This window comes from Orcinus orca, chromosome 20 (genome assembly GCF_937001465.1).
Source record: "Orcinus orca chromosome 20, mOrcOrc1.1, whole genome shotgun sequence".
In the NCBI taxonomy this organism is placed as follows: Eukaryota; Metazoa; Chordata; class Mammalia; order Artiodactyla; family Delphinidae; genus Orcinus; species Orcinus orca.
Genome location: NC_064578.1, coordinates 49,942,334 through 49,954,987, shown reverse-complemented (window position 1 = coordinate 49,954,987; position 12,654 = coordinate 49,942,334). Strand labels below are relative to the sequence as shown.

The 12,654-nt window shown below is 52.9% G+C and overlaps 1 protein-coding gene and 1 non-coding gene across 4 annotated transcripts in view; both read right to left on the bottom strand.

The window, feature by feature from the left end:
* Positions 1-6,315, bottom strand: part of HIF3A (hypoxia inducible factor 3 subunit alpha) — a 29,238-nt gene extending 22,923 nt beyond the window's left edge. The window contains exons 1-2 of one of the 3 annotated variants that reach the window (XM_004271142.3): positions 6,068-6,315; positions 853-1,043 (exon numbers count right to left, since the gene is read on the bottom strand). In XM_004271142.3, the coding sequence (XP_004271190.1) occupies positions 853-1,043; positions 6,068-6,093 (217 nt within the window). In that variant the 5' untranslated portion in view covers positions 6,094-6,315. Of the gene's footprint in view, positions 1-852; positions 1,511-6,067 lie in introns of those variants that run through there. The other 2 variants (XM_033430669.2, XM_033430668.2) reach the window with 2 other exon arrangements.
* A 4,167-nt stretch (positions 6,316-10,482) lies between these two features.
* Positions 10,483-10,555, bottom strand: TRNAW-CCA (transfer RNA tryptophan (anticodon CCA)). Its single transcript has one exon. It is a non-coding gene; the product is annotated as a tRNA-Trp (tRNA).
* Positions 10,556-12,654: the final 2,099 nt, after the last annotated feature.

Here is a 12,654-nt window from a genome sequence, read left to right as displayed (position 1 = left end):
ATGGGCAGAGTCTGCCAGAGGATGAGTCCACTTTCCCCATAATAAAAGCTTTTCAGGGTCCTGGGATTCCAAGGGTGTGTGTGTGTGTGTGTGTGTGTGTGTGTGTGTGTGTGTGTGTGTGTGTGTGTGTGTGTGTGTGTGTGTGTGTGTGTGTGTGTGTGTGTGTGTGTGTGTGTGTGAAGGGGATTCCAAGGGTGTGTGTGTGTGTGTGTGTGAAGGCGTCCTACAGAGAATTCTAACAGGGAGGGAATTCAAGGGTGTGTGTGTGTGTGTGTGTGTGTGTGTGTGTGTGTGTGTGTGTGTGTGTGTGAAGGCGTCCTACAGAGAATTCTAACAGGGAGGGAATTCAAGGGGATGGCTACTAAGGGGACAAGCAATAGAACTAGGGACCTGAGGAGGGGGAGCGGGACTCTCTCAAGTAATTAAATATTGGGCAGTGAAGCCTCCTGGGGATATTGATTATAAGGGAAGGAAGCTTAGCCGAGATCTCTCAGGAGACCAAATCCTAAGGGTCCAGGTGCCTTAGGGAGTTAGCCGGCCTCCTATTCCCTAGGGTTCTAACTCTAAGGAGGCGGAGCTTCCCAAGGGCGCGTTCCAATGGGCGGGGCCTCACAAATGATAGACTTCTAAGGGGGCGGGGACTCCTAAGAAACTTGGTTCCGATTGGCCCAGAACCTGAAGGGGCGGGGCCTCTCCCACTAAGTGGATTCCAGAGGGGTGGGGCTTCGCCGGGAAGACATGGGGGGCGGGGTCTTGTGGAGATGAGGCTTCCCGGAGGAGGGGCCTCCCTGGGATGTACCTTTCCGAGGGCGGGGTCTTGCTGAGGTGGGAATTCCCGGGGGCGGGCCTCACCTGCGGCGCAGAGTTGGTGCATGCGCAGGTAGCTGATGGTGAGGCGCATGATGGAGGCTTTGTCCAGGTGGGCGCTCACCCCGCGCGCGAAGGGCAGCGTGTGCGCCAGCTGGTACAGCACCTCGGTCTCCTGGCTGCGCCGGCTGCGGGCTGCATCCCGGGACTTCTCCTTGCGCAGCTCCGTGCTCGACCTGCGGGCATGGGCAGCGTTCACTGGCGGCGCCCCGGGAAGGGAAAGAGTTGGATGGGACAAGCACGTGGGTTGCTGCCACATGGGTCTCGGGTTCAGGGAGGGCAGAGCCGCGACTGTGCTGGCCTCGCAGTGTGGCCCGGGCGAGTTGCCGGAGCTCTCTGGGCCTGGGTGGATTATACTGTGGAGTCGCTCCTTGCCTCAGGTTTTATCTGTCCCGGCGCCAGCCAGCCCATGCTGCCCTCCGGTGCCTCACTCCTCTCCAAGGCGTGCCCAGGGCCGCTCTGTCCCCTCCCTGACTTATCTGCTGTTTATTCTCCGGGCTTGGGAAGACCGGGGAAAAGGGAGGCCTCCGGCTGGGAGGGGGCTGGCAGAGCTGGCCAGGAGCCAGGGAACGGAGGGCGCAAGAAGATGCCTCCAGCCCCCCAGGCCCCCTGCCCTACAACCTCCCAGAACCCCCTCTTCTGCACTTTCCCCTCCTCAGCTGAGCTGAGTCCTCAGAATCTTGGAGTACAGATCTCAAAGTCCAACGACCCACCAACAGGGGCCCTGCCAGGGTGACACAGCAAACCAACCCCAGGGCCAACGGCTCACCACTCATCTCAGCCCTTTAATCCACTTCAAATGCCTGAATTCTGCATGTGGGGTTGGGAGGAGAGGATGAGTGTCATTTTTTTTCAGAAATATCTACCACTTATCCAGCTTTTACTATTAGGTCAGACCCCGTGCCGAGTGTGTAACTTACATTAACCCGTTTAGCTCAGACATCCCTAGAAGGAAGGTAGTAACATTTTCCCCGTTGAACAGATGAAGCCCGGGCACAGAGAGGTGCAGTGCTTGCCCACAAGGAGTGAAGCCAGCGTTTGAACGCTGGTCTTCCTAAACTCTTCAGTTTCCTCTGTTGTATGGCCCTGGGTTTATCTCCAGATTTCAGTACTTCTCCCTGTTTCTGCCACTGTCTTAAAAGTCAAACTCCAGGTCTGTCTGAATCCAAATTATAGTTTTGGGGAAGAAAATTATAGAGTATTTACATATAGTATAGTATGTGTAATCTTATCTATATTGATACTATTGGTAAAACCATTAATAAGCAGCTATAAGTTGCTAAGCATTTATGCGTCTGGCATTGCACTAAGTAAGGACTCAGCCTATGTGTACTCATTCAGTCCTAAGAAAGCCCTAGGCAGAGAGCACTTTAAACCTCCACTTCACAAAGGTGAAACTGAGGCTCTGGAAAGTGAAGTCCTTTGCCCCAAAAGTCACAAAGCCATTAAGTGGTGGAGCTGGGATTTGAAGTCAGGCAGTGACGTTCCAAAGCCTTTATTCTTCTAATTCCTTTCTTGTGACGTCCCCGCCAACCTCCATGGACGCAAAACTCTAGGAGGGGAAGCTGCCCCTTCCTAAAAGCCAGAGGCCACTTCTGGGGCATCAACCTCACCCCCGAGCAGGAGACCTGCAGCCCAACCCACAGGCATGATGGAGGGAGGGGAGTGGACTCTTCTGACTCTCCAGATGGGAAGGAACTCCTCAGTGCAAGTGGGTGGGAGGCACAGAAGGGGGCAGCTGGGTGGAGGGAGCCAGCAGTTGCCCTCATCCCCTCCCTCCTGGCTGATGGGGGGCAGGGGCCTCCAGTCCCGCTCTGCCCAGGGGACATTCCGTCCTCCTGTCCCGTTCTGTTCCAGCCCTGTTTGTCTTCCTGCCCAGAGGGTGGGGGTGGGCGGGCCTCGCTGAGCTGGGGGCCCAGACAGAGGGAACAGGGAGTAGGAACAGGAACGGGGTTGGGGGGTGGGGTTGGCCCCCCACCTCCTGGGCAGCTGGGCTCTATAATCCTCTCTGTGGCCAAATGACTCCTCCCTCCATAGAAGAAGCTAGCTGGTGGCTACAGCGGGACCCTCCTTCTAGCTCCCAGCCTGTTCTCCGGATGTTCTGACAGGAAGTGTGGCCTCTCACTTGCTCCACAGATGCCTGGTCTCTGGCCTTTCCCTTTAAACAGAGTCGGGGCTAGTTCCTCTGGTGCAGGGTTCCAATCTCAACTCCATTACTTAATAGCTGTGTGACTTTGGACAAGTTGCATAGCCTCCCTGAGCCTAAGAACAGCACAAACTCATGGGGCTGTTGTGAAGATTAAATGAGTTAATATATGTCAAGGGCTTAGAACCGGGCCCGGCAATTGGTTGGTGCTATATAAAGGTTCAACTTTTATTATTTCCCCTTTGTCCACATCAGGGATGGAAGGCTTAGGAGCATCGTAGGCACTGGAGAAACCCTCAGGCTTCAGTGGTAACCCCATGGTGTGGTGTGTGTATGTGTGCAAGTACACACGTGATTTAAACAACACCTTGGGAAGAAAACGAAATCATAGTGATACTAATAATAATGATAGCTTTGGTGGATCAAACACGCATGAGCTTAGAGACCCCATTAAATCCTCTCAACAAACCCTAAGAACCTGGAAAAGTGATCTCCCTTTTACAGAGTCAGAAACCAAGGCTCTGAGCAATTGCATCACCCAGCCCAGTAACCAAGCTGGTAATCCCAGGGCCCTCCACCAATGCGCAACCATGCCCAACGCTTCTGTTAGTCTGACCACGTATCTGCTTCTACCCAGAACCCTGTCGGACTTGAACACAGTTTATTGCTCACCTATCGGGTATCCTGCCCCAAAGATCTGTCCCCTCACTGCTTCTCATCTTGAGCGGGTGCAGGGGAGGGGAGGTATAACCCTCATTTTCCAGGCTACAAAACTAAGGCTCAGAGAGCAGTTGCTGGCACAAAGCCACACAAGCCAGAAAGCGGGCGAGCTGCAATTTGAACCCTGATTTGGGGGCCTGTGCTCTTAAATGCCATGCCTTGGTGGGCATGCCACCCAACGGACCCCTGTCCTGCCCCTCCTCTGTCCATTGGCCCCAGTCCCTTCCCCTTGTCCCACCACTGCTGCCTCCAGATTTCCCCAGCTGGCCAGTCTCCCCAGCTGGCCCCATGCCCAGCCCTGGTCCGTCCCCTTGGCACTCTGCCCAGGTTGGGACGTGCAGCTGGAACCCTGCCACCCTTCCTCTGTGTTCCAGTAGAGAACGGGGGTGGAGCCAGGCTGGGAGGCCCCAGGGTAAGGCCTGGGAATGGGGACTAGGGCTTGGTGCCCCCCCCACAACCAGGAGAGGGAGAAGCCCACCTCTTCCCTGCCCTGAAGAACTTGCCACCCGAGAACAAAGGCATGGAGAAGCGGGGACACCCTTCCCCACGTTCAGGGCTGCTCCTGGGCCTCTCCTGATATTCAGCTGGGTACTGGGGGTCTTGCAAAAAGTGTAGAGGATTTGGGGGGGGGCTTAGGTTGAATACATGCAGGGACTCCTCTTGGCATTGCGCCAAGGTGGCCTGAGAGGGTTTGGGTTTGAGAAGGGACTTGGGGTGGGGGCCGGTGGGAGTCTCTCTACCCCTGACTCTGCTCCTTCCTAAGGACATGATAATCCAGTGGGGCGCCTGTACCCAAAGCCCTATGTTCTCTGGGAACCCTCTGACCGGAGGGGCACCCTGGGCCGAATGCCCATCAGGGACTTCCCAAGAATCACCCTTGCCTGGGGTGGGATGGCAAGGATGGAAGAAGGGAGTATGGGGGGCCCACTCACCATCACCCTGACCCTCTTTGGCCCTAGCGCCATCCTAGGGGTGCAGGAGGGGATGGAGCGTGGCTGGGATCTGGGTGCGAGTTATGAGTGGGCGGTGCGTGGGCTCAGATGACACCGCAGGAGAGGGCTGGCCTTGGATGGGGAGGGGGGAGCGCCCCAGCTCCGCCAAGAGGGGCCCCCACCTAGGCAGGAAGGGGTGCTGGGAGGGGCTAGACCAGGGTTGGCCTACAAGGGGTGGGATAGAGTTCCCTGGCAGGCCCAGAGCCAGAGACTAGAATAGAATTGGGGGGTGTATAAGTGGGGGGAGTGAAAACATGGGGGTGGGGAAGGATCCAATCAGACCTGCGAAGCCAGGGAGGAGGGAAGGGGGTGAGGCTTCCTGGACGCCTCAGATTGGACAGGAGAAACCAAGGGCGTGGGATATTTTCTGGGGTCCCATGAAAACATGGCCAGATAGGACCCCCTGGCAGTGGACCCAGAGCACGAGCTCCCTGTGCTGCCCCAGCAAATCTGCACCTGCTGGGAAGGGAACACAGAAACCCACCACCTGTCCGGGATGACCCCAGCTGGGCTCTGCGGCAGGGGGCGCTTCCCACAGCTTGCACTGAATCAGGCACAGCACCCTCTCTGGAGTCTTCCCCAAATAAGGCTTGGGTGCCCCTTCCCACTGTCACAGGGACTGGGTGGGAGTGGAGGAGTCAGATAAGAGGCTAGACTTTGGGAAGTGGGTCAGGCTGTTTTCTGGTTCTTAAAGGGGGTGACCCTACCTTCCAAAAGGCCCCTGGGAAGGGTCCCAAGGTGGCTTCTGAAAGGTGACCATCTCTGCCTATTTCTAGGCAACTCAAGGTTTGGGAGACTGTCAGGGAGGGTCCAGTTAAAGAGGCTCTCTCTTCTCCTGAACTCAGAAGCTGACTCCGCATTCCAAGGGACTCCCTATATCTGGGAAGGCTCAATTTGGGGGTACCCCGGATCCCCTAGGACTCTAGGGGTCTGGTGTCAAAGAACAACCTCAATTCTGGGGGCTCGGAGGCCAGAAGGGTCAGTATGTGGAGGGAGAATGCCTCCCGCAGAAGCCTGGGAACTGCTCAAACGCAACTACCCCCGATTCCATGGGGACCCCGAGTTTCAACCCCAGTCAGGAGGGGAAGCGAACCCGGAACAGCAGGAAATCTGGGATCACGACCCAGATGTCGCTCCTGGCTAGAGGGGCGTGGCAGCCTGGACTTGGGGAAATGCCCCCACCCCTGCAGTCCCCTAGGGTGGAGGGTGCGGCGGGGATGTCTCTCCAACCGCGCGCCCGAGTGGCCCTAGGCTTGCACCCGCGCCTTCCCCACCCGGCTCAGGGGTCGCTGGAAGAGGAGCCCCCCCAATTCTTATCATTCCTGACCCCAAAGCCCAGTACCTTGCGCGCTGTAGCCCCAGCGCCATGACTCGCCAGTCGCCGCTCCGGAGCCCTTCGAGGCCCCTAGCCCCCTCCCCTGCCCTGCGAGCCCCCTCCCCAGCTCCTCCCCCCGCCGAGCGGTTGGCTGCGCAGCGCCCGGCCCGCGGCTCTGGTTGGTTGACCGGTCTGTCACTTCCATGAAAGAGGCGGGACAAGAGACGAAGACTTGGAATGCCGGGGGGGGGGTGCCGGGGGGGGGGTGCGGGGGGGGGGAGAGAGAGAGAGAGAGAGAGAGAGGTGTGTGTGTGTGTGTGTGTGTGTGTGTGTGTGTGTAGAGGGGGCGGGTGCAGTGGAATACACCCCCCCCCCAGCCACACTCCTTGCCGCGGACTTCTCAGCAGTGTCGCCAGCGCGGTGCAAGCAAGGTCGGCTGGCCGCGCCTTCTGGCCCAGTATCTCCCGCCAAGTTCCGACACCAGTACTCTTCTGAACCCACCTAGTTCACTCCAGCCCCCACCCTCTAACTCGCACCCCTGGCTCACTCCTCCATTTCCTACCCCCGGGTGGGCCCCTCCGACCTCCAATCCCACCCCCTCCAGTGGCCCAGCCCTGCCTCCTGAGTCGCCCAGCTCCGCCTCCACCCCTTCCCTATCCACTGAGTCCTCCGCTTTTCCTCTCCGCCCCCAACTCCCGACCCCACCCCAGTTCTACAATCCCTCCCCCCTCTGTACCCCATCGTTCCCTCTCAGTCCCGAGCCCCTTCCTTCCACCTTCACCCCTCCGTCTCGTGCCCAATCCCTCTGCTCCCCACTCCTCCGGTCTGGCACCCTCTGTACCCCAGCCCCACCTCCTTGCCTCTCTAACTCCGTTTTCAGGTTCTCACTGGTGAGTGATCAAGTTTATGTCAAGTAAATATGTAAAACTCAATCACACCCACTTTTCAAAAGAGCGGAGAAATGATCTTTCTACCAATGAAGTAAGAAGGGAGAGGCACAAGGTCACCAAGGAGTGGTGGAAGTGTTACAATTGGATAAGGAACAGAGAGTGTGTGTGTGTGTGTGTGTGTGTGTGTGTGTGTGTGTTGGTGGTGGTTGGGTTCTAATCCGTAGCAGACCAATATTCAGGATGCAGCTTTGGGCAGGGAAGAGGACACTACAGCAGAAGTGGTTTTTGCCCATCCTAGTGTCCCACTCAGTTTTCTTTTGGGGAACCACTTCTCTCCCCTCTCAGTCTATTTAATTTGAATAGGGCTGGCCATAACCCTCCCCTCACCAGCTCCAGGGACTAGACCTAGCCAGTTTATTCTGTTTTTCTGATCACAGTGATTGGTTCAGGGAAGGCATGTGACCTAATCTAGCCCAGTGAGAAACCAACCCTGAGACATTTGCTGCAACTATCACAAAAGAGGTTCTCTTTCTACTGGAGTTGCCAAGCTGGTGGGATGTGAGCCTGGAGCTCATGGGGCTCTGTTACCATGAAAGAAGAGGCTTTATGCTGAATGTCAATGCAGAGGAAAGCAGAAATGAAAGTTTGTAAAAGACAGTCCTAACACTAGCACTTAAGTGCCTGGATCCAGCCATACCTGAAGTCCATTTTAATCTTAGAACCATTATGGGTTTTTTGGTTGTTGCTGTTGTTGTTAAATATTGTTTTATTCATTTACTTTGTGCTTAGATTAGTTGAGTTGATTTCAGCTGCTTACCCCCAAAAGAATCTTGATAAACTGAGAGAATATCTCCTGAGCCTCAGTACAGAGACATGTGAATGAGAGGTCAAAATTAGGAAGGGCTGCAGGAGAAGCAGGTCCTATCCGAGGAAGCAGAGGCTATCTGAGTCATAGCAGATAGCCAATCTGAGGATTTACGGTGCCCAAGGAAAATTGACATTTGTTAAACAAACATTAAAACAGGACTAAAACTTATATACACAGATGTGCCAGGCATCTATGATCTAGGTTAGTGTTAAACTTCACTTGATGGTTCCTGGCAGCAAAGGTGATATGGGAAATGTGTTCTTCGAAATGATTTCCAATTTTTGCTAAAAGGATATGTTCTTGTTTGGGGCTTCCCTGGTGGCACAGTGGTTAAGAATCCGCCTGCCAATGCAGGAGACACGGGTTTGTGCCCCGGTCCGGGAAGATCCCATATGCCGCGGAGCAACTAAGCCCAGTGCGCCACAACTACCGAGCCTGCGCTCTAGAGCCCACGAGCCATAACTACTGAAGCCCGCACGCCTAGAGCCCGTGCTCCGCAACAAGAGAAGCCACCACAATGAGAAGCCCGCGCACCACAACGAAGAGTAGTCCCTGCTCGCTGAAACTAGAGAAAGCCCGTGCACAACAACGAAGACCCAACACAGCCAAAACTAAATAAATTAGTTATTTTCTTTTTTAAAAAAGGGATATGTTCTTGTTTTTCTGGAGAGACAAGTTTTGTTCCTGGAGCTGGAGCTTAGGGGAGAGCTTTACATTATTAAAATGCAGAGTGATCCGAGCCACCAGGAACTATGGGAGCTCAGTGCAGGCACCTCACCCAGACTGGGGGGGTTGTCGAGAAGGTTTCCTAAGGAGGAGACCTCTGAACAGAGACCTGAAGGATGAATAAGAGTGAAGAAGGTAAAGAGAGGGCTTCCCTGGTGGAGCAGTGGTTAAGAATCCGCCTGCCAATGCAAGGGACAGGGGTTTAAGCCCTCATCTGGGAAGATCCCACATGCCGTGGAGCAACTAAGCCCGTGCGCCACAACTACTGAGCCTGCGAGCCACAACTACTGAAGCCTGTACGCCTAGAGCCCGTGCTCTGCAACAAGAGAAGCCACCGCAATGAGAAGCCCGCGCATCGCCAAGAAGAGTAGCCCCCGCTGGCAGCAACTAGAGAAAGCCCGCGTAATGAAGACCCAACACAGCAAAAAATAAATAAATAAAATAAATAAATTTATTAAAAGAGAGAGAGAGAGGGAGAGAGAAAAGTATTCTGGGCAGAGGGAAGAGAATGCAATGGCTTGGAGGCAAAAAAAAGAGCTTGGGACCTTGAGATATTTGAAAGGTACCTGTGGCTACAACGTGGAGTGTAAGGAGAGGAGGTGGGCAGTGATGCTGGAATGGTGCATGCAGGTGAGATCAAACCAGATCTGAAAGCCATGAAAGAAGTTTGGGCAATATCCTGGGAGCACTGGGGAGCCATGGCAGAGTTTTGAGCAGGACAGGAACACAATATGTGCCTTAAAAGGATTCCTCTGGTTGCCATGTGGAGAGTGGATAACAGGGGTGAGACTGAAGGTCAGAGAACAGGAGGGAGGCTGGGGTGCAGATCTGGGTGTAAAGAAGAGATGCCTGGGCCAGAGAAGGGGCAATGGGGGTAAAGGAGAGGAGACAGACTGAAAAGATATTGAGGTTCACCCACACATCAACATATTACTATACTGATATGGATAAACAAACTGTGGTACACCCATACAATGGATACTACTCAGTAAGAAAAAAGAATCAACTATTGATACACATACAACACAGATGAATCTTAAAATCATTATGCAGAATGAAAGAAGACAGACACAAAAGAGAATTACTATGTGATTTCAATTCCATGAAGTTCCAGAATGGGCAAGGCTAATCTACGGTGGAAAAAAAACAGTGCAAGTGTCCTGAGGTGGGATTTGCCTGGTAAGTTCAGGGATCAGCAAGGAGACCAGTGTGGCTAGAGCAGAGGGATGGATGGGAAGATTGGGAGATGAGATCAGAGAGATGATGTGGGGAGGAAGTGGACAGTGGTGTGGAAAGATCATGCAGGGTGAGTTTTTTTTAGGTTGTGTTGGCTTTCACTCTGAGGGAGATAGAAACATAGAAGGCTTTTCAGCAGGAAAGTGACATCTGAGTTAGGTCTGAATGAAGTCCTCTTTCCCCACAGGTTGGAAAGAACTGGAAGCTCTCTCATTTGCAAAACAAACCACCCAAACGAGATTTATTTTGCTCATGAATCTGCAATCTGGGCAGGGCTCAGTGGAGACAACTCATCTCTGCTCCACTTGGCATCAGCTGGGGCAGCTTAAAGACTGTCGGCAGGAATGATCTGATACTTCCTCAGTCACATGCCTGGTGGTTGATGCTGCCTGTCAGCTGAGACCTCACCTGGGGGCTGTGGCTGGAACATCTACATGTGACCTTTCCATGTAGCTGCTTGGGCTTCCTCACATCATGGCAGCCAAGCCCCAAGGGAGAGGGTGAGTGAGTGAGGAGACAGGCAGAAGCTGTGTCTCCTTTATGACCTAGCCCTGGGAGTCATGCAGTGTCACTTCTTTTCATCAAGGCAATCACAAAGTCCTGCCCAGTGGAGGGAAATAGACTCTACTTCTTTTTTTAATTAATTAATTAATTAATTAATTAGGCTGCACCGGGTCTTATTTGTGGCACACGGGATCTTCGTTGCAGCATGCAGGATCTAATTCCCTGACCAGGGATCGAACCCAGGCCCCCTGCATTGGAAGCATGGAGTCTTAACCACTGGACCACCAGGGAAGTCCCCAGATTCTACTTCTTGGTGGGAAAGGTCAAGCTTCCACAGGAAGAGCACGTGGAACTGGAAATATTATTGTCGCCATTTTGGAGAAATATCTCCCACACTCTTTATAGAACATCTTGGAGCTCTGCTATGAGCAGCACCGTGGAGGTAGAGTCTTAGGCTTTGGGATATTGGAGAAAAAATGCTTGATTTATTGGGAAATAGGGTTCAGCAACAAAACCCCAGAACCAAGCACACACCCAATCTGACAAGTCAGCATCTCCGGCTACTGTTTTCTGTACATCTGCTCAGACATTTTAGTTGCTGGTGTTCACCTCTGTAAGACTCACCCTCCCTACTGCCCAAGACTGGGGGGGAGTTGCTCCTAACCTCTCTACTGCTGCCTCTTGTGATCTGATTTTCTCTCTGCTCTCCCTTCCTCTGGCTCTGACTCCTCATAGTATGGGTTTATAAAGGTCAGCTGGCATTCCTGGAACACGGCCAGGGGCAGAAAATCCCTCCAAACTCAAGCCAAGGCCAACCTGGAATCAGACGATGGACGTAAGTAGGGCGAGCGTTCTGTGCCCAGTGCTGTTCTGCTTTGACTGGAACATCATGACAGCCCCATTAGGTGGGCTCCATTATTTTCCTATAGTTTAGTGGTTTCAATATATGGTTCTAGAGACAGCCTTTGGGCTCCATCACGTGCCAGCTGTGTGACCTTGACCATGTTATTTAACTTCTCTGTGGCTCAGAGAGTCATTTCTGAAAACTGCATTTAATAAAAAAATAATATACCCTGGGGTAGATTGGATGATTGTTTCCAAATCTCCACTCCCCTGCCATCCAAGGGGCTCCATCCTGGAGGGTGGACAGACAAGGCTCAGACAGGCACGGTCACTACCCACACGTCCACATGCATACATGTCCATGTGCATTTTGATGTCACACACATAGGTGTCATGTAACAGGCTGCCATTAACACACAAGTCAGTAGCAACACGTGGATTCTGACAAATAGACGTGTCAGTACATACCATGGTCAAGATATATGTCTTGGCATTAGGCATGCCTTGATGTGAGCCTGTTTGTTGATGCTAGCACATGGATACATGTTGTTGCACACACAGATAGTGACACATATCTGGGTTCTGTAAATAAGGGCACCTGTCATCAATAAAACATGTGAAACACACGCACGACTATAATCACACACATGTAAAAGTCTCTTGCATGTCATGGTTCCCTATGCAGACGCTGATGTGTATGCTGGTGTAGATGCAGGTAACTGCCCCGCCTCTGCACTGTGGCCGGAGTCCCCTGCTCGCGTGCTCAGCGCTTTGGCGCCCCCTGCAGGAGAATCTGTCGCTCCACTCTGGGAGGCCAGGAGGCCCCTCCCAGCGCCCTGAGACCCCACCTCCCTGGCACATCCCTCCTTCAGGGTTCAGTGAGCAAGACCCAGTAACTGGGGCAGTCCCGGGAGATGCATGTAAATCTGTAGGGCTTCTGGTATTTGGTGGCCAGGGCCAGGGAACCCAGATTCTTGCAATGCACTGTGCAGCCCAGACCAGGAGGGGTTTCCTGGGTTCCTGCCCGAGTTCGTAGGTGCAGGAAGAATCTGTTAAGGATCATCTTAGGCTACAGCGGCTCCCATTTTACATATAAACAGCAAAAATTTTACACGATTTTAATATACTCTGAATTTTCCAGGAAAGCAACTACATGTGAATCAAGGGAAGATCATACCCTGTTTGGGGCAAAAGTTGGTATTACGAGTGCTCACCATGTCAGAGAATCATATCACTGACATTCTCCCTCCTTAGGGTATTTGAATCCCAGACAATCTAGCTGGTCACCCTGTTTTGGTTTCTCTCTTAATAGACATATGAATGTTTTTTATTTAGCTCTTATTTCAAAATGTCAAATATAAAGATAAAAATCTGACTGAATCGTGTCTTCTTCACCTTAAATCTAAACTTATAATTCATCAAAAGCAGGAACATCGGGCCCTGTAGTGTCTGAGAACACTGACCTAATGGAACACTTCATATTTAATCATAGATTACAGGCTCACCATCAGTCATCCACAATTCCAGGATCCAAATAGCTCTGAAAA